Source organism: Gobio gobio, assembly GCF_949357685.1.
Source record: "Gobio gobio genome assembly, chromosome: 2".
NCBI classification, from domain to species: Eukaryota; Metazoa; Chordata; class Actinopteri; order Cypriniformes; family Gobionidae; genus Gobio; species Gobio gobio.
Window position 1 is genome coordinate 66508984 of NC_137098.1, and position 21993 is coordinate 66530976.

General features: G+C 40.2%; 1 protein-coding gene across 1 annotated transcript; it reads right to left on the minus strand.

Moving 5' to 3' along the window:
- Nucleotides 1-311: 311 nt before the first annotated feature.
- Nucleotides 312-21710, minus strand: sf3b2 (splicing factor 3b, subunit 2). The gene is made up of 22 exons (XM_079811071.1): nucleotides 21533-21710; nucleotides 21113-21156; nucleotides 20971-21027; nucleotides 20712-20867; nucleotides 19455-19517; nucleotides 18631-18760; nucleotides 16239-16342; nucleotides 16036-16144; nucleotides 15688-15782; nucleotides 15403-15600; nucleotides 15173-15295; nucleotides 15017-15097; nucleotides 14638-14865; nucleotides 11927-12076; nucleotides 11757-11846; nucleotides 11535-11642; nucleotides 9591-9698; nucleotides 8941-9083; nucleotides 8751-8852; nucleotides 8309-8408; nucleotides 3680-3880; nucleotides 312-2219 (listed from the first exon to the last, which is right to left on the minus strand). The coding sequence occupies exons 1-22, from the start codon at nucleotides 21636-21638 to the stop codon at nucleotides 2148-2150; spliced, it is 2568 nt and encodes an 855-aa protein (XP_079667197.1). The 5' UTR covers nucleotides 21639-21710; the 3' UTR covers nucleotides 312-2147.
- Between the last annotated feature and the right edge of the window lie 283 nt (nucleotides 21711-21993).

Genomic DNA, 21993 nt, shown 5'->3' on the forward strand with positions numbered 1-21993 from the left:
ACTTCATCTTTTAATGAGCGCAGCCTGAAGGCCACTGATGCTGTACGATTGAAGCGGAAGGTAAGCACCCACACCTGTGGGTATTCAAATCAAGCCGCTAATTAGTTGAGTCATTACAAGCTGCCTTTATAAAAATATTACTTCATAATGTTAGTCGAGCAAAAGTGCAGTCACTGCTGCTCTTTAACGTTTAAGAATACAAAAATGTAAACCAAGTAGATTTTATTTAAAATGTATGGAAGTCCTTTTCTGCCACATAAGAAATATAAATCATTCTTTGGTAAATCATAATTATGACAATGTCAAAAACATCAAATACTAAGATTTATTAAAAAAAGTCAAAATTATGACATGCTGAAAATATGAGATATTTATCTCAATTTTATGGAGATACTTCTCATAATATGCACTTTCAATGTCCTGATCTAAAAAAAATCATAATTAATCAAAATTATGATAAAAAGGTCAACCATGACATAAAATGTAAATCTTCGTATTTTATGCTACGTCGTAGTTATGCTAAAAAGTTGATCAATGAGATGTCAAAGTTATGATACTTATATGAAATTACGACATTGTCAGAATCTCGACACATCAATTATGACTTAAATATGTAAAATTATGAGATCATTTGGATCTCATAATTTTGACATTTGTCATTATCTCAAAAATATAATAATGACATGTCAAATATTACATAAATTGTAAAAAATGAAATACTAAGTCATAATTATGATACAAAGCTGAAATTATACAAGTCAGAACCAACATAAGTCTAAATATGACAAAAATGTTGAAGTTTAAATTGAGAAATTAAGTCGTAAATATGATAAAAGGTTGAAATTATCAAATAAAAAAGAACCATTACATAACAAATTTAGATACAAAGTCAATATAATTATGATAAGTGAAAATTATGAGATTAGATCAGTCATGGCATAAGCAGTCAAAATTATGAGATTGTCAATTTCATTTTAACATAAGTTATAACTGACAAGTCGAAATTCAGACATGTTGAAATTTATACGGTCATGATTAACTTCTCATAATTTTCATGTCAATATCTCAAAATTATGAGATACATCAACCATGACAATGTCAAAATTGAGATAGTAAATCATAATTTATAAAAGGGGAAATGCTTTGAGGAAATCGCAATGATTTTTTTTAATGTCGTACCATGAATAAAAATCTCAATAATGAGAGACTGTCACATAATGGACAAAGCTGAAATGATGAGATTATGCCATAACTGACTTGGCTCAATTTCTAGTTTACAAGTCGATTACGATTTTTTTTTATGTCGTAATTGCGATTTCCTGAAAGCGTTTCCCCTTTTGTTCATTGTGTGTCAGAAATGGCCTTCTGTACGGAAAGCAGAGTGCAAACCCGGCTCAACAGCACACCTTCCTGAACACACTCCTCCACAGAACAAGAGCAGGGGAACGAGCCGCTAACATGAGTCCTGCCCATGATGCAGTGCTTCAGCTCATGCAGGCGGCGTGTTCGGGGGGGAAGGAGTGTGTTATTGTCTGAGAGTGTGTGTATTTGAGTGTTTGTTTGCCTTTGGCTGAGGTCAAGTGGCAGTGAGAGTTTAATGTAGGTCAAACCGAATCCCAGACATCAGGTGACGGTCAGACTTCCTGACGGGCCGCTCTCGCTCGCCCCCTGCTGGCCTGAGCCGGGCACTGCACACCTCATGCATCAGTTCATTAAGATTTTATTTACATTTCTCTCAAATAATCATATTCAGAGATCCCACACCCACAGAACAATAAATACCACAATGAATCCAGCTGTTCAAATGTAAGGATTTACACTCATTTCAAGAAAACTACCAACATGTATGGTTACATTTTAAAATTAAATTTTACATTTAAAAGATTCTGCTCCTAGAATTAATTTTAAACGGATAGATCCAGTTTTTTTTTTAGGACAATAGGAATAGGAATGTGGATGAAATGATAAATAAAACACTGTAACATCAGCTTGTCATGGGCTGCCATTTTATTTACAAAAACATTGAGCATAAATGAAAAACGCCACTCACTGTCAGCTTAGGCACAAACACGAGTGCTTCTACACAACACGAGCAGATAAAAGAAGAACTGAAGGATGAGTCTGTGGTCCCGCGGCTCTCGGCAGGGCTAGAACTTGAACTCTTTGTACTTCTTGGCTCCGGAGCGCGTGTCCTGCGGCTGAGCCTTGCGCTTCTTTTGCTGCGCGGAAGACAGGAGAGAAACATTTCACAAACAATAACCATTTACAAACAAAGATGGCTCATTAAACATCTTCGTATCTCAGAATTGAAATGCATCTGCTCAACTAAGTTATGAAAAATTATGAGGTCATATCACAATTTGAATTTATGTCATGATTGACATTAATTTTGACGCGTCAATCTAAATAAAATATAATGAGTCAAAATGATGAGAAGTCAATCATGACGACATGTCCACATTTTGACTTGTCATAATTTCATTTTAGTATCTCATAATTTTGACTTCTGATTGACTCTCATAATTGAAAGATTTCTTTTGAGATGATGAGTCAATCATGACACATAAAATGTCAAAACTGAGAGTCATAATTATGACAAAAAGCTGAAAGCTTATTTTAGAAATACTAACTACTATTTACAAATAAGACACAGATTGTTCATAAAACTTAACTTTTATATTCAAGATCAAGCTTATTTATAATCAGATGCACTTAAAGTGGCTCTCCTAGAACAAATTACATCTTATTACACATAACCTGTGCAAAATATTGAATAGTTTTGCAGAGGATGCTATTTATCCAAAAATCAAAATGTGGAAAGTTACGAAAATGTGGCATAAAGACAAAATAAGGAATGCGATTTTGGTGTAATTAAGCACATTTAGCCTCAGTGTGAATATAAAAATGCAATATTTAACATGTTTTTCCATTAAATTCAAGGCCGATGTTACATTTACATTTATTCATTTAGACTAAAGCATCTTACAAATGAGGAATATCTCCGGCAAAGTCATATATTGTAATAATATTGGTTATATATTGCTGTAAAGATGGTAATTTAATAATTCTAATGAGAATGACCATGGAAATTGAGGACAAAATGAGATTGTCCCCCAACTGACTTAAAAATAAGCTTCATTTAATGCAATAATGAAGGATTATAGCCGTGATATACGAGCCGAACGCACTTCTGCTGCAGTTAAACTGGAGCGCTTGTGATTGGCTGCAGTATATTTAGATCGTCCAATCACTGACACCAGCGCAGCACATCTCATTGTTTCTTTTAATTAATGTCTAAAATATAAAACGAAGGACAAGCCTAAAAAAGGCTCAAAGCCCGGCCTGCGTTTGAGGTATGATGTGAAAATTGGCCCTAAGCCCGGGCCTACGGGTGTAAAAAAGTGGGGGCCCGTCGGGCAGAAATGCAGGGCTCTAGCTGCTATTTCAAAAATGGCGGTCACAAGTTTGTGTTGGTCTTGTTGGTGACGGTAACCCCAGCCCCTGACACAAGCGGTTCTTACTTCCAGACCAGCAATGTTTCGATGCTACTTAAGAACCACTTTTCCTGGTTCAGAGCTGGTGCTTTGGGTGTGGAAAGACAAAGAACCGATTTGAAACTAGGCTCTGGCTCCGAACCAGCACCAGCTCCGCCTTGATGAACGGCTCCACCTGAACTCACCTTCTGTTTGGCGGCGTGTTCGGCCACCATGTCGCTGAAGTCCTCCTTCTCCACCTGCGCCTGCTGCTCCCTGACGTGCTCCTCGTACTTCTGCGTCATGGCCATGGGGTCCAACTCCAGCTCCTCAGGGGCCAGAGCCACCTCCACAGCCTGAGAGTCTCCGCCCAGCGCCGTCACCCCGGCCTTACGGCTCGTCACCGTCTACATCAGTGGAGAACATGAAGAAAACACGTCAGGTCACATGCATTTACAGTAAAACACGGGACAATAACAGTTGAATTGATAATATTAAGTAAAAAGCTAACATCCTCGCCCTTTCTTCAAACATTAGGGGTGTAACGGTACACAAAACTGACGGTTCGGTACGTACCTCGGTTTTGAAGTCACAGTTCGGTACAGCAGTTTTACAAAATTGCTTTTTATTAATTTTTATTCAACAGTGGTTTAATGAAAAAAATATTTTGTCTGTCCTTAAATTCAGATATAACTAAAAGTTTCTTAAAGATAATGCTGTAAACTATACAGGGAGCCCTTACTTAAATGTTGCTATTAAAGATTAAAAAACAGAGCCCAAACTATTAGCCTAAATTAATTTGCTATTTATTTTTTAGATATAATAATCAACACTCATAAGCTTCACATAAGGCAGTTTTTGCATTAACTTCTAAATCTAATTATTATAATTTTTTCTCCAATTCGTTGTAATCAATGAAATATAATCATTTAGTGGCTGTAATTTTCATGACAGGTTTATTTAAACATACATTAAATAAACAAGACATCACTAACAGGCTATTGAGGCTAAGTAGTATTTAATGAATATATATAGGCTAATATAACAAATATATAGGCTAAAATAGTGCATGTATTGAGTGAAAGAGTTAATCTCTCGTGAACTCACAGCTGTGGACACTGAATGACTTCTGATTCTACATGACATTGTTTACAAGCTGTTTTATTGTCTTTCCGCGGTTGAAACGCCGATGGAGCGATTACACAACATATGATACGTTTCAGTAAGTTGTAATGTATCCTCAACATACCTTAAGATATTAATTTATGTTTAATTCTTTAGAAGAGATGATCGTGTTCACTCGCATCATCTTGAAGTTGAACTGATACGCGTCTATCAGTCACGTCACATTATAGAGCGTTAAAACGGCATTTATCGTTTGAATTTCGTGATAAAATGGAATGAAACTCAATATGTACGTGTGGGAACTCGGATTGAAGTGTGTTGCGCGCTTTAAACAAGCCGACTGTTAACTGTTAAAGATTGCATTCAGAACCGTTCGGTACACACCGAACCGAAAGCCCTGTACAGAAACGGTTCAGTACGAATACGTGTACCGTTACACCCCTATTAAACATTGTTAAAAAGTCAGTTGTGATAATGCAGTGAAACATGGCGAATGATGTGCAGTCGTAAGGGTCGTTTAAAGCAAACGTCCCCTCCGGACAGCACTTTTGGCCACTGCTGTACTGAATATTAATTGTCTTTTAAACTCCAGCTGATCACGCCACAGGCGATCAAACTCTCACTCGTTTCACATTTGCTAACAGCCGCACAAATATATCCGCAGTGGCATTAACACTATATAGCTGACATTTCCACCGCCGCCGCCATCATCATATCCGCCCAGCTGTTCGTCTCTCTGACACACTTCCCATCGTTTATGTTCTCGCTGTTATTTTAAATGCAAATGAGTCCCATATGGATAGTCATCTGCATGTGATGACAGAGATGAGGCGCAGACCTGATGGAGACGTGTGCAGTTATCAAAGGTTATCTGCCATCTAGACAGAGAGAACTCTGGGATATGAGGCGGATGCCGTCTGGATGAGAGCAAGTAAAACAACAGACGCAGAATGATTACTGTAGAAATACAAATGGTTTAAGCACGGACTCGTCTCATGCAGCATCTGGGTTTGTTTTTGACTATCAATGGGAAGATGCGGCGAATGAGTCAATTTGATTTTAAATTAACAAGATTTTAGTTTCAAATGTACGAGGGAAAGTGTGCATTTTAGGTCCTGCAACTTCTCTCTTCTTCCTACTGTTTTAAATTATGGCTGGTTTGGGGAGCTTCCAGTCAAAAGGACTGAAGTAAACCCTTTCAGATGATAACTTTGCATTACAAATAGTATTTATATCTCAGTTTGACTAAATGATCTGTACATTTCCCAACATGATGCCACAACCAATGTAACGCTCGCGATCACAAGAGCTCTTTCAGTCTGAAAAATAGGGACACACAATCTGTTATCTGTCAAAATGACGGACGGCGCTTTGAAATTTACTTATACTACACATTCATATCTAACACATCTGTAAAATATGGCTCGTTTGGGCTGTTGGGTCTGATGAAAGAAATGTGTTCACACTTTTACACTTAAGTTGGAAAATAATGTCTTATTGTATTAATGTTTTAAGAGGAGAATAAAGTCAGCTCATTGTATAATGCAAAGGCTTGGTGCAAGTTTATTGGCATATTTTTGTATATTTTGGACATTTTACAGATAACTAAATATCACATGCGAGTCTCAAATATGATCTTCAGGCTTTTGAGGAACGTTCAGCCGTTCATATCTCAATCATCATTGTATTGCATTGTATTATATATACACTAAAACTACAGATCTTTGATCATAAAACTAAGCATTTAAATCTCTTAGGAAGACATTATTGAGAGACTCAGAGTGACGACTGATATTTATATGGATTTTAAGAAGTGTGTTATACTGTTATAAAGATCTCATCGGTTTACATTACAAGCCATTTGAATTACTGTTGCATTCATGGATTTTGAGAAGTTTATTGGCAGATATTTGAGTAGTTTAAATGGACGTTACTCCTATAACTGGTGCAAAATTGGAGCGTAGGGAAAAATAGTGTATAGGAACGTACCAAGAATTTATCAAAACAAAATACACTACAGACTGATCTGAGAAATGTGACGCCCCTATAGCAGTTTCCATCCAAAGATGTGAATTTGCATATCACAAAACATTTGCAAATAAAGCACCGCTTCCTTCCCATGTGTTCAAGAGAACAAAAGCGTCATTTCCTGGGAAAATAGCGCAAAAACCTCTATAATAAAATTGGAAGTAGCTGGAATCGGGGAAGAAACTGTGGCTTTCAGAACGGCAGACGAAAGGCGATAACGCAGTCATGTGATCTTGCGTTCCGATGCCGGTGTTTGGGAACGCAATCATGTGAGACACTTCCGGAGGGAATTAAACCATCATTCTGATGAACAATCATAATCATTCTGATGACCGACGTTGGCCTAACATTTGAGATGCTGCGATGTGATTGGTTCACTTGTTAGTCCAGTTATCCAATCACATCCAGTGTTGAGGCAAAGTCACGTGAGTTTTCTGTTGTGCATCGAGGGATATGTTCTGTAAACGGGTTTCCATCATAGTTTATGCGCATTTCTTCTTATTGGATAAATTCACCATATTAAAAAATGACCATTGCCTAACGATTTCCATGATGTGGAAAATGTGGATGGAATTGCAGAATCTAGTCATAAAAAAAATAAAATAATTTACTGTAGAATGCAGAATTACAATTTTTTTTGATGAATAAACACAAACAGGTCAGTACACGTTTGTGTTTTTGCGGTTTAATATTCAGACACTAGTCTACATCGCAGTTTGATTATTTAAAAACGAACCATGCATGTTCTCTGTGTGTGTGTGTGTGTGTGTTTACACCACCCAGTGTTTTCAGCCTCTGCGTCTCACTATATGAGGACATGATGCATGAACTTCATCTCCAGAGCCACTTCAGCGTTTTACCATTTCATTCATCATCATATAAACAGAAACGTCACAGAAAGGTCTCCATGGCTCCCCGTCAAAATAAAAGTTTAACTTGAACAAATATATTACTGTTGTACAGTAGAATTTAGCTATGACTCAATGCAATAACACTAAAAATAATATTATTTATTAATCCTTTATTTGAAGAAATAATCTAAATATTTCCTCAAAGTTTTAATTTTAACAGTAAAGCTCATTGTGTAGCACGTTGTTTGACAAAAAAAAAAAGTTTGCTTAATTTCATTCGATTAAAAGATATGATTTCAAATAATTAGACATGCTCCTTGATTATTACGCAGGAATGAGAGAATAGTTCCTGCCATATCGGCCTAGAAAATCACAACTTCTCATTTTCCGTCGGTCCTAATACACGATGTAACTACAGAAGAGTCAAGTTTTAAATAGGAAAAATATCGAAACTTTGGTCATTTTTGAGCGAGATGCTAACGGTCTAATCAGAGTCAATGATCTATGCTAAGCTATGCTAAAAGTGCTACCGCCAGATATAGAGATCGGCTGAATGGATTAAAAAAATGGTCAAACTCAACTGTTTAACTCCAGGGGAGCTGGGAAATGAGCCTATTTTCAGGAATAGTGGCGTTTTCTTTAAACAGGGAAAAAAAACGGATTTTATAGGGCCCTATCAGACACATTTTTTTTTTTTTTTTTAGAAGTTATGCACATCTTGGAGTTTCCATCCAGTGTTTTTTTTTTATGCGATGCCCTGAAATGTGCATAAAATTAGGTGGAGTGAAGCATAGCTTATGACACACAACACCATCTCCTGCACAGTCGTACCGCGGTCATGTCGTAGATGTGTGTGGACGCCATCATAGCAGCGCCGACCGGCCCCGTCCTCCTCTCCGGCAGCACCGTGAACAGCTGAGGCGTCTCGTTCCTGAAAACACACACAAGCACTCGCGTTAAAGACGACAAGTGTGAGATAAATCTCTGCCTAAGTGCTCGAGGAGACAGTTGAGAGTTCACGGACCAGCACTGGCAGAGCTTCTGCTGAACAGCACACTTCTTTAACCATTACGCCACACATTAGGTGCAACTGTAATCCTAAGTTTAAAATGTGGTTCTGCATCACCAGTGCTTGCAAATTAAATTGCACTCCATTTCAAAAAACTGATTTTTCTGAGCATTTCATATGCCAGGCTTTACAGGGTTAAATAGTTGGAAGAGCAATTGATTTCGAGGCTTTAAATGCGTCTCTGCTCCTCACACACACACTCACCCGTCCATGATCTCCTCGATCTTCTTCTTCCTGAGCTCAATGAGCTCTGGCGTTTCCATGCCGGCAGGAACGGAGGAGAAGCCGCCCGGAGTGATCAAGCCACTGTCACAAGAGAGAGAAGAAACAGTTGTGTCTTAAACACATGCCAGCGAATCAGAGACGGGTTTGAATCATTGAGATGAAGCGGCACCTGTCCGCAGGTGTGAAGAAACCCGTTTCGTCTGGTTTGTCCTCGTCGCTCTCCTCCTCCTCTTCCTCCTCAGACGACTCTTCGTCAGACGGCTCCAGTTCGCCCCACGGGGTTCGGTCCACTTCCTCCTCCTCTGCTTTGGCCTGTTGACATTTTCAGCCAAATAACAGAATGAAGTCACGTCACATTTATTCATACAGCACTTTATTCAGTCTAGACTTGTTTCAGAGCAGCGTCACATTAATAAAACAGGAAAATAACAGTGTTAATGTTGTGCTACTCATCAATTATTAACTTAACTTGAGCTGTGAAACTTTAGTTTTATTTCAGTGTCGTTTCAAATCAGTTCAATAACAGTCAATGTTGCAAAATGTAAACTCAGCTGAACCCTTTTGAGGTAAAAAAAATTCAGAGATTTGAAAGTTAATATTTCAATAATTTAACGATCAAAACTTATGTTTATTGGTTGAGTAGATGATAGCTTCAACCAATCTGGAGCTTCTGAATGTCCGACTGAGACAAACGTGATATCACAGAAGTCGGGAACCTCCTCTTTACGAGACTTTAGTGCATGCGGTTCAAAAGTTATTAAACATTGAAGAACAGATATTTTTAGCTGCTTAAATGTGTAACTGATTGCGTGTCCTCACCTGGAAGTCTATGGAGTTGGTCCCGAACACGTCTCCGTACAGCGGTTTTCCCGTCTCATCCACAGGAGGTTTTCCCCACCCGCCGGCATGATACCCGAACGAACAGCTCTGAAAGAGACACACACACCTCAGTATGAACATTATGATGGCCATGACATTTAGATTGTGGAACGGTTTATCATGAAGGTCTTGTGTAAATCAGATCCTCTAATGTAGAGCGATGTGTATGCGTTTGATCAAAGCGTTACTTTATATTTAATTACTGACTGAATCAAATGGAAAATCTCTCCCTTCCTCTAATCAAACATGACAGCTCAGAGTTTTGCTGGAAGTATTTACATAATGTAACATTAATTGTGAAAAACAACAATTGCGTGTCACAGGCAAACTACACAGCGGTCCCACACGCTGAATTAATAAACCTTAACATTTAATAGAGCTCACACTCACAAACTGAGTTTTCTAGCCAAAGAAATGCTTTCAAACTGAGCATAACAAAAAAACTAAAAATCCCTACATATTAGTTCATAACAGTTCATTGCAGTTTTAATATATACAAGTAACTAGTAAAGTAACATATCGGAGTTACTTTTTCAAACAAGTTCTGGAAGTTACAGTGGTTGTCCCATGTATTGACTGACGGCTCTCCTGTCCTCATGTTTAGTAAGTGCAGAGGCGCTGTGTGTGTGTGTGAACATGATGCTTGTTGTAGTTCTAGACATTTACTCATCTCACGTGTACAAAAACAGATTGAGTATTCCTCCAGATGAATTAAGTCTGCAAAATGCAAACTCACAATATCACGTACACCTGCAATAATTAAATGTTAAATTAAACATACTTTAATAAAGTGAGATAAAATACATAAAGGGATAGTTCACCCCAAAAGGAAAATGACCCCATGATTTACTCGCCCTCAACTCATCCTAGGTGTATATGACGCTCTTCTTTCAGACAAATATAATCAGGTATATTAAAAATGTCCTGGAGAATCCAAGCTTTATAATGGCAGCCCAAAATTTGAAGCCGAAAAAGTGCATCCATCCACTATACAAGTAATCCACAATAAAGGCCTTCTGAAGCAAATCAATGGGTTTGTGTAAGAAAATTATCTATTTTTTAAAACTTTATGAAGTAAAATATGTAGATTACGCCTTCCGTATTAAGGAAAAAAGCGCAACTGGCATGATGAAGTCAGACGTAGCTTAAGGCCTTTATTAACCCCCTGGAGCCGTGTGGAGCACTTTCATAATGGATGGATGCACTTTTTTGGGCTTCAAATTTTGGGCTGCTATTCACTGCCTATGAAGCCGAGAAAAACTACGATATTTTGAATATAACTGATTGTGTTCATCTGAAAGAAGAAAGTCATATACACCGAGGATGACTTGAGGGAGAGTAAATCATGGGCTAATTTTCATTTCTGGGTGAACTATCCCTTTAATGGTTCAATTCAACCACACAAATAAGCAAAAATGGCTTTTGTACGAGTGTTAAACTTTCTTTTCCTGCGTCTTATTCTTCTGTAACCCAGTGTGGCAGCAGCTGAAAGGTTTGTTTTTACAAGGATTAAGGCATGTACAGGAAAAAAGAGTTACTTATAAAAGTAACATTCCTCAACACTTTTTCCTGCGTGTGTGTGTTCATGTTTATTACACTAAATTGAGGTCCCCATGAGGAAACAAGCTTATAAATCATACGGAATGAGTATTTTTGAAAATGTAAAAATGCAGAAATGTGTGAGCTGGGTAGGATTAGTGTGTGTGTGTGTGTGTGTGTGTGTGTGTGTGAGTATCTGAGTGAGTGTGTGAGATGGGTAAGTTTAGGGGTAGGGTTAGTGTGAGGGCAGAGAATATACAGTTTGTACAGTATAAAAACCATTTTGTCTATGGAGAGTCCCTACTAAGATAGAGAACCAGACGTGTGTGTGTGTGTGTGTCTGACCTCAGGGATAGGGGCGTTGAGGCCGGGGATCTTCAGGTTGGGGTAGGAGGGTGGAGGGCCGTATCTCTGCATGGCGATCAGCCAGGGCGGAGGAACTTTATGAGAGTTCTGCAGAGACAAAAGTAGACGGAAGAAATTACATAAGCATAAAGCAACAGTTGCTTTGTGCAAGCAGCTCAAAGAGGAAAAGCTCTGTTGTGTAACGCAGGGCCAAGCACTCACAGGTCCGGTGGGCATCCCGAGAGCAACCCTCAGCTCATCGGACAGATCGCCGGGCTTCTTCTCCTTCAGCCTCGTCTCAAACTCTTTTCCCTGAAACACAACAACAGGTTTCTAAGAAAGTGCCATCATAATAAACAAACTGACACAATGCTGGCGTAACGCAAGCGCACCTCATAGTACAGGTCGCCGTGTATCGTGAGCTTGGGTTTGATCTGCCATTTGAAGAAGGCGTCGTGCAGCTTCTGGTAGTCGATGTCGATCTTCCCCATCTTGGGCCGAACTTTCTCTCTCATTTTGGTCTTCATGGTTTTGGCGTCTTCCTACAGAGATAAGGAGACGTCAGTAAAGCCGACAGCAGCAGGAAACACATCAACCCAGAGCGCTATAGTTTCAATTCACCCGCTTCACAATATTACAAGCGTCACTCAAGCGCGGTCTCATATGGAAACATCACAAGAGCATGCCGGATGAAGCAAACAAACGATCGCACATCAGTGTCACTCCTGACGGCCGCATGTGCCACATTTCAAGCCAGGAGAGAAATGCACAATGATCTGCTCAACTGCAGAGCTCATGTTTGACATAAGCAGCTTTTTAATGTCTGCAGATCTATAAACTCTTTATTACTGAATATTAAAGTGGAAAGGTCCTGCACACTGACACTGCTTTCAAACCTTATCATCTTTATCCAAACAGATGCACTAGGACCTTGTTCAGAAACATAATATGATTAAGCATCATTATTGTCATTATAATAATAATAAAAGGAAGCAGCATTATTATTACCACACTAAAAAGCAAAAATGCTGCACAGCAGCAAAAAGGAACATGTTCAATACATATTTATACAGTCATGTACATTAAAAGCACTCTGAGCTGAAGTTATGGTAATGGATGTTCGCTTCCAACAAGCCAGTCGTAACAGACTGGGCCATCTGGCCAATCAGAGCAGAGCAGCTCATGGAAAGGAGGGATTTAGAGAGACTGATTCATCCATTGAGTCGTTTGAGAATCATTGAACATTGTGATGATTTGCAATTATGAGAAAATGAAAGTGTTTTTTGACCTTTGATGCAAGTAAACCTATTGTAGGAGACAGACATGTTCACAAGTCCCAGCGGTCCAAGTCAAGTGTCAAGTCTTTAGTGTCCAAGTCTCAAGTCTTTAGTGTCCAAGTCTCAAGTCTTTTTTAGGGTCCAAGTCAAGTCTCAAGTCTTTAGGGTCCAAGTCAAGTCTCAAGTCTTTAGGGTCCAAGTCTCAAGTCTTTTTTAGGGTCCAAGTCAAGTCTCAAGTCTTTAGGGTCCAAGTCTCAAGTCTTTAGGGTCCAAGTCTCAAGTCTTTAGGGTCCAAGTCAAGTCTCAAGTCTTTAGGGTCCAAGTCTCAAGGGTCCAAGTCAAGTCTTTAGGGTCCAAGTCTAGTCTCAAGTCTCTAGGGTCCAAGTCTCAAGTCTTTAGGGTCCAAGTCAAGTCTCAAGTCTTTAGGGTCCAAGTCTCAAGTCAAGTCTCAAGTCTTTAGGGTCCAAGTCTCAAGTCTTTAGGGTCCAAGTCTCAAGTCTTTAGGGTCCAAGTCTCAAGTCTTTAGGGTCCAAGTCTAGTCTCAAGTCTCTAGGGTCCAAGTCTCAAGTCTCTAGGGTCCAAGTCAAGTCTTTAGGGTCCAAGTCTCAAGTCTTTAGGGTCCAAGTCTCAAGTCTTTAGGGTCCAAGTCTAGTCTCAAGTCTCTAGGGTCCAAGTCTCAAGTCTCTAGGGTCCAAGTCAAGTCTTTAGGGTCCAAGTCAAGTCTCAAGTCTTTAGGGTCCAAGTCTCAAGTCAAGTCTCAAGTCTTTAGGGTCCAAGTCTCAAGTCTTTAGGGTCCAAGTCTAGTCTCAAGTCTTTAGGGTCCAAGTCTCAAGTCTCTAGGGTCCAAGTCTCAAGTCTCTAGGGTCCAAGTCAAGTCTTTAGGGTCCAAGTCTAGTCTCAAGTCTCTAGGGTCCAAGTCTCAAGTCTCTAGGGTCCAAGTCAAGTCTTTAGGGTCCAAGTCTCGTCTCAAGTCTCTAGGGTCCAAGTCTCAAGTCTCTAGGGTCCAAGTCAAGTCTTTAGGGTCTAAGTCTCAAGTCTCAAGTCAAGTCTTTGTTCCATTTTTAACAATATTTTTTTCCAGCTCGTTGTAATAATTAACAGTGTATTGAACTATCAAAACAGACTTCTTTTACTTTAAAATTGCATAAAGCAAACAAAATGTGACTTAAATCATTACTATTACTTTCCAACTTTGTACAAAATTATACAATTTAGAACCACAAGGAAGAAAAGTGCTGTGTATTTTGAGCTATACGAGTTGCTGTAGTTTGCTGTAGATCTCAAGCAATGCTGGATAATGTAGTCTTCCAGTGAGTGCTGGCGGTAACATAACCGGTGTATAGACAAGCGTTACAGTAAGCAACAACGAAAAAAACATTTCCATCTGCACATTTAGTTTGTGGAAACGAGCCAGACAGTGTCATAAACTGCGTATTAGGGCTGGGCGATATATCGCATGACATTGTTAGGCGCATCTCGTCAGTAAAGCCGGTTCCTTGATTAGTAGTAAATCGCCATCACCTGCTTTAAGATGGAGCGGCATTTACTACACAGAGCCGTAGTTCACTGACAAGCTGAGCCATATCGCATTAATTATCACGGACGTATCGCCTGCGATAATTAATGCGATATGATCTCTAACATCGATGTTTGTTTCTTTTGTTCCTCATTTATTGCTCCACTTAAGTGCGACTCGAGTCCAAGTCGCAGACTCGAGTTTCCATCTCTGGTAGGAGACTCCAAAACTAAATTAGGAACCTTTAAAATATTCTAATAGAGCACTTAAAAGAAACTGAATAGTGTGTGTAGATGAACCGGAGCGGTACCTTCTCCTGCAGGGCTTCTCTCATCTCCTGGATGCCGGTTCTCCTGATGAACTCGGGCAGCTCAAACGGAGGTTTCTCTATGCCTCTCTTCCCCTGCAGGTACTTCCTCTTGAAGCACCAGTGACGGGGCACGGGCACCGTGTTCCTGGTGGCCTTCAGGTGAACCAGCAGCTTGGGCTCCTGCGCCGTCACATCGTGCATCTCCACCACGTCAGGACGGGCCACAAGCTGAAAGACAAATCAATGTGACCTGCCATTAGTACTGAAGACAGCATCAACTCACACTCTGAAAGGACTGGAACATGTGTGAGTGCCACGTAAAGATGCACTGACATTACATTTTCAGTAAGTCTTTTAATACACATCTAAACAATATTACCTGTTTGAGCTCCGCCACTGTCAGCCTGTTCATCCTCCGCAGTTTCTTTTTGGACAGCTTGGGCAAGTCCTTCTTGGCTTCCTGTCAAACAGGAAGTGGAGGGGTTAGACAGGAATATCATCGGGAGACCAGAGTTTCATGTGGCCTTCAACTCACCTCATCACTGTCATCGCTGTCTCTCTTCTCCAGCTCGAATCCCTTCTTCTTAAAGGAAAGGATTTCTGGCTTTAAGGGGCTCTCCGGCTCCTTTTCCTTCTCTTTTTTCACATCATCTGTCAGCTGTGAAAGTTACAGTATGAACAGTTTATCTCAAAACACCAAGGGATTTTAGCATTTTCCATCAATTTCCTGACATCTTGTACTAAAGCGTCTGGAGTTGGTCTGACCTTGAAGGCCTCAAAGATCCTCTTGAAGAAGATGAAGTTTGGGTCGTAGATGGCGGGCTCCTCCGTCACGTACTCAATCTCCACCTCGGTCTCCTTGTCGCGGCTCTCCTCTTTCTTCCTCTCCTCCTCCTGCTCCTTCTCCTGCTCCCGCTTCTTCTTCTTGTTCTTCTTCTTCCTGTTCCTGCGCTTGCGGTTTTTCTGCAAGCAATCGAGGAGGAGTCAAGCAAAAGTGTTAGGGGCAATGAGAGGCTTGCAAATGCTGAGAAAACCAGAGAGGAGACCTACGTCTTTTTTAGAAAGACCGCTTTCATCGTCCTCATCCGAGTACCCGCGGGCGGAACTGTCCAGCTCAGCTGACTCTTCGTCATCATCATCCTCCTCTAAAGACAAAAAGAGAAATGATTTAATATTGTTTAAATGTAAAGCAGCATTAACTTCCACAGCGCTTGACTACTTCACACGCCCCCAGCTTTCAAATTCAAGCCTCAAATGTGAATTCAGTGTTTCTCCCACTGGTAATTAGACTTGATGTGCTCAAGTGCTCTCAACTCAAACACGATCATTAGCGACATTAAGGCAGCGTTTGAGCATAAAATCAACCCTGTGGATGAGCGATCAGTTCCTCATAGTGACCTGTAGGGGCGACGCTGAGCTGCTCCTGCCTCATTTCCTTCAGCTGCAGGATCTTCTCCAGAGCCTGAGGAATCTTCGGCCCAATGCCGACATCTTCACCCTGCCACGCCTGCACACACACAATGAAATCAATCACACAAGTCAAGATCAGTTAGGAGATTAAGTCAAGCAGTTCATGCATTGAGGCTTTCAGGGTCTCGCACCTCTCTGGCGTCCTCTCCTGGAGGGGGCGGGACTTTCTGCCGTTGATTGGCAGCCTGGGACAGCAAAGAAATACCTGGAGGGATCGGGCCACCTTGTGTCCCAACTACAGGGGGAAATCAACAGATTTAGAGGAGGCAGTTGTTTCAATCTAGTCTTTTCTTCTTAAAGGGATATCCAAAATGTTGGGTGCATGAAGTTGATTGACTTAAAATACTATGGAAGTCAATAGGGACCAGAAAAGGCTTGGCTGCTAACATTCTTCAAATATCTTGTTCAGCAAAAGAAAGAAACTCGTACAGGTTTGGAACAACTTGAGGGCGAGTAAATGACAATTTTTATTCTCAGGTGAACCATCCCTTTAAGGCAAGACACCACAGGTGAATAGGGTGAAAATGTGACTTAGGCTGCGTTCACACTGCAGGCTGAAACGACCCAATTCCGATTTTTTTGCCCTTATGCGACCTGTATCTGATCTTTTCATGACAGTCTGAACGACACAGATCCGATCTTTTCAAATGCGACCCAGGCCACTTGGGTATGTGGTCCAAATCCGATACATATCCGATCTTTTGAAATGCGTCTTCAGTCTGAACTGCCAGGTCACATGTATCCGACCCGCACGTCGTTGATACGCGACAAACGTCATCATTGTAACTCCCGTTCCTTACTCCAGTCCAGTGGTGGCGGTAATGCACAAGAAATAGTTGCTAACCACCAATAAAAGAAGTACGCACCTGTTGCTAGCCAATACACTCCAACGCGTTTCTGCACTGTTATGGGCCGCCGCAGACGTGTCTCTTCCCGTGACAAAGTTAGTTGAAGGCGCTCGCAAACATAATTGAAGGTGGATCTGGTCATTCTGAAGTTACTGACGAATTGGGTATCAGTAAAGCCACTCACATCAGTATCCCACCACTCCTGGCTGCTTCTCCGCACACACACGTTTCTCTGTACCGACGTTGCTACCACTGCTCCACAAAACGCCATGGCCAAAAACCTTGCTCTCCTCCTCTTTTTTAATTTTCTTCTTAACATGAGAAGGTTGTAATGGTGCTGGCTCCGTTGCGAAAATAACTTTAATAAAGCTAAACGAACTCCAATGCTGACACCCATATTTGGCTACTTCCGTAAACAACAAGTGACGTCGTTGACCGTTGAGTACTCTTCTGCGCATGCGGGTCACTTCTGGGTCATTTCACGTTCACACAGGAGATCACAAAAGGTCGCATTTAATTGCAAATGTGAACGGCCTTGCAAAAAAAAAAAAATCGCATTTTTTCAAAAAAATCGGAATTGAGCATTAAGCCCTGCAGTGTGAACACAGCCTTAGATATCATCACTTCTCCAGTTGATGGATGGCAAACATTTTTTGCATTAAAAGTTTTCTGAAACATTCTGTTTAAATACGCTAATTTGGCATCATCTACTTAAATATGCACGCTTTTCCAGAATCAAGGGTTTATACGGAGGTGATTTCAGATTTCTCTATCCCTCCATAAATCAGAAAATACTGTCAATAGCCAGAAAAAATATACATATACATGTTTTTAGGAATAAAATGTTATGTGTGAACCTGGAGCACAAAACCAGTCATAAGTCGCACGGGTATATTTGCAGCAATAGCCAACAATACATTTTATGGGTCAATTATTGATTTTTCTTTTATGCCAAAAATCATTAGGATATTAAGATCATGTTCCATGAAGACATTTTGTAAATTTCCTACCATAAATGTATAACATTTATTAGTAGTAATATGAATGGCTAAGGACTTAATTTGGACAACTTTAAGGGTGATTTTGCACCCTCAGATTCCAGATTTTCAAATAAATACATCCTAACAAACCATACATCAATAGAAAGCTTATTTATTTAGCTTTCAGATGATATATAAATCTCAATTTTAAAAAAAAATTGACCCTTATGACTAGTTTTGTGGTCGAAGGGTCACATATACAAACCCCTCTTTAAAAACTAGGGATGCACCGATACCGATTTTACCAAACAATTATTGGCCGATTTCGATATTTCACTTGCCCTCTCATTTGAATTGTCATTAAAATAGAGTGCTGACTTAGTGCAGGAGAAAACTAAGCCTTTAAATAGATGTATGGTAATTTAAAGTGCAATAAAATAAATGTATTTGGGATGTTTTCTTTCCACTAGTCTGAAAGACGACGTGTTGGATGCGAAATAGACCAGAATTTACCAAAATTTGGATGAAAAATTAATTTTTTCCTCGCCTGTAGTGTCTTGCCTATTATATATTCTTATATATATCCAATCATGATCTGATATTAGGTTGCCATGATTAGATGTTTGTGCATGAACTAAAGAAAGCATCATGGTGAATCTGTGTTTCCCCAGTATGAGCACAACGGGGCGGCTGACCTCTGAGAGGGGGGATTGGGGGCAGGAGGTTGGGTCGGGGTCCCAGTTCAGGTCCTCTGGGGCCTGGTGGCGCCCCCTGCTGGACTTTAGCAAGTTCCTGCTGCCTCTCGTGTTCCAGAAGCACAGCAGCCTGAGACAGACACACACACACTCACTATAAGACCTTTAAACTTGCTTCAGAGAGCATAGAATACACACACACAAAAACTGCAAACCAAACAATCTGATGAACAAAGCACTTTACAGGTGCACAATCTACATCACAGTATGCGGATCAAAACACATACACTACCATTCAAAAGTTTATGTCGGTATGATTTTTATTGATATTGAAACTCTTCTGCTCACCAAGGATGCATTTATTTGATCAAAAACACAGTAAAACAGTGAAATATTACTACAATTTAATATAAGTGTTCTCTATGTGAATATATAGTGAAGTGTAATGTATTCCTTTGATCAAAGCTGAATTTATCATCATTACTCTAGTCTTCAGTGTCACATGACTGAAGAAAATCATTCAGAAATCATTCTGATATGAGGATTTGATGCTCAAGAAACATTTATGATTATTATCAATGTGGAAAACCGCTTCATATTATTTTTGTGGAAAACGTGAAACCTTTTTTTCATGATTCTTTGATGAATAGAAAGCTCAAAAGAACAGCGTTTATTTGAAATGTCTTTGCTAAAGATTAATTTCTTTAAAAACCAAAATATATCAAACTGACCCTAAACGTTTGAGCGGTAGTGCATTTCAAGTTATTCTCATTCATATATGGCTGTTGGTGTTTGCGTTGTAGATGTAATAAGCAAGTATTCACCCGTTTCTGCTGCTCTAGAAGTTCCTGTTCCTTCATCTGCTCGTCCATCCCCCGAGAATCACCCTAAACACACACGTTATTTATTTTTATTTATTTAACCTTCATTTATCCAGGTAAACTATTTGAGAACCACTTCTCATTTACAAACATGACCTGGCCAAAAGGTTATAAAGAGCAGTCATGTGACACCTTTATATCATTGTATTCTTAATAGCATTTGATCCTGCAAGTGGTTCAGAATTTACTTTATATCAGAATAAAAAAAAAGCTTCTCTGTTTTAAGCTAAACACGAGGATTTGCTTTGACGCTGAAGAAACCCATGTCATCATTCATGCCTAAATTATAGCAAGAATTAAAGGGATAATACACCCAAAAATTAAAACTATCCCGTATCCCTCAAGCCATCCTAGGTGTTCAGACGAACACAATCAGAGTTATATAAAAAATATCCTGGCTCTTCCCAGCTTTATAATGTGAGTGAATAGAGGTAATCCTCCATCCATCATAAAAATAATCCACACGGCTCTGAGGGTTAATAAAGGCCTTCTGAAGCGAAGCGTTTGTGTTAGAAAAATATCCATATTTATAGTTTTATAAACTATAAATCACTGTCTTCCAGCAGAAGAGTGACCTCTGACCCGACACAAGATGTAGGAGTAATGCAAGCTCAGGTGAGAGTAGACGCCTCTCGCACATCAATCAAACTCAAGCTCCTCCCACATTTCTCTTTAAAAATTCTAATTGTAGACTTCTAATTCATAACCAGTGTTTTGTTTTGCTCGATCCTTTCGCGTCAATGCATCATGTGTCAGGTCAGAGGTCACTCTTCCGCCGGAACTAGACTCGAGTACAGCCGTTACTGGAAGCCAATGATTATACTTAATACAATTATATGCATGCACATTTTTCTTACACACATGGCTTCGCTTCAGAAGGCCGTTATTACCCCCTGGAGCCGTGTGGTTTACTTTTATGATGGATGCACTTTTTTGGGCTTCAAAATCTAATTCACTCCCATTATAAAGCTTGGAAGAGCTAGGATATTTTTAATATAACTGATTGTATTCGTCTGAAAGAAGAAAGTCATTACACCTAGGACGGCTTGAGGGCGAGTAAATCATGGACTCATTTTTTATTTTTGGGTGAACTATCCCTTTAATAGGAGTTTGGGCAGTAGCTGGCGAGTAGCAACAGCAGTGGAACTTGACAGTAAAGTCACACATATTAGCAAAACAGTTCAGAGTTCAGTCTCTCACCTGCGTGGCTCTGTCGTCGTGCGGCATCATGCCAGGCGGCTCCATGCCCATGTGGATGGGAGGAGGGCCGCCCATCATATTCATGGCCTGCATCATGTTCATGCCCGGCGGAAGGGGCATGGAAGGCATCGGGGGCATGGGCGGCAGACCTGGCATCTGACACACACACAACACAACCTTTAACACCTTTATCCTCGAGTCCTAGTCAAGTTTAGTCCTAATTAGGACACAAACACATGCATAAACAGAATAAAAGTACCGTAGTCATGCTCTTGTCCTCTCCTGACATGCCCGGCTTGTTTAAGATCATCCCAGACTGCAGATTAAACAAATGTTACACTCAGGCAAAGAAATCAAAGTCATGATCAGATTTGCAGTTATTAAGTCTCTGGATAGCTTACCTGTGCAAATGACTTTAGCCTGTCTATGAGCTCCTCTCTGGGACCTGCAGAACAGAAAAGCATAAATGAAGATGGCAAATAACACTGGACTGAATTAAACACGGGTTTGCATTAGTTGAATATGCGCTGGTGTGTAACTGCGGTGTTTGTGTATAAACCTGCTTACGCACATACATTCACACTGTGACTTAACTGACATTTAACAGCCAAAGGTGTTTTAACTACCAGAATAAGCGCTAATACAACTTTCCATAAGACATATGTGCACGTACTACACACGTTAGCGCGAAGTTTCGTGCACTACAGGCCTGCAGGGCATCAGACAGGGAAATAACAGGCTAACCGGCTAACGCTAGCTAACGGAAGAAAAGCTGAGCGAAACTCCGCCACGGCGCTCTTATCGAAACGTTTTCCTCTCACCCATATTAGGAGCACCAAACTCGGCCAGTTTGGCCTGCAGCTCGCCGTGACTCCATGTGTTAAAATCTATATTTGAATCAGCGCCCGGCGGCCCGTCGCTAGCCATGTTGAAGCTCTACTACGGCACAAACGCGTTCAGGCGAGAGGGTTCACGGGAACGTGACGCACTGCATTGTGGGGTTTGTTGTTCTTTTTTCGAGCAGTTTGAAAATGACGCGTTGGCGTTTCTCCCGCAGCACCAGTTTTTTAAATACTTCATGTTATTCCACCTAACGCTTGTTTTATTTCAAGTACATATTTGTGTGGTTTTCGTTATAGTTAAATATAACGCAGCAATAAACTTGAGCATTGTAATGATTAAGAAGAATATCACAGATGCAACTATTTGGCAAATGTTTATTTACATTATTCTACGATGCGTTTACCATGTTCTGCCTCAAGGTGGGGGTCTTTCTAACATC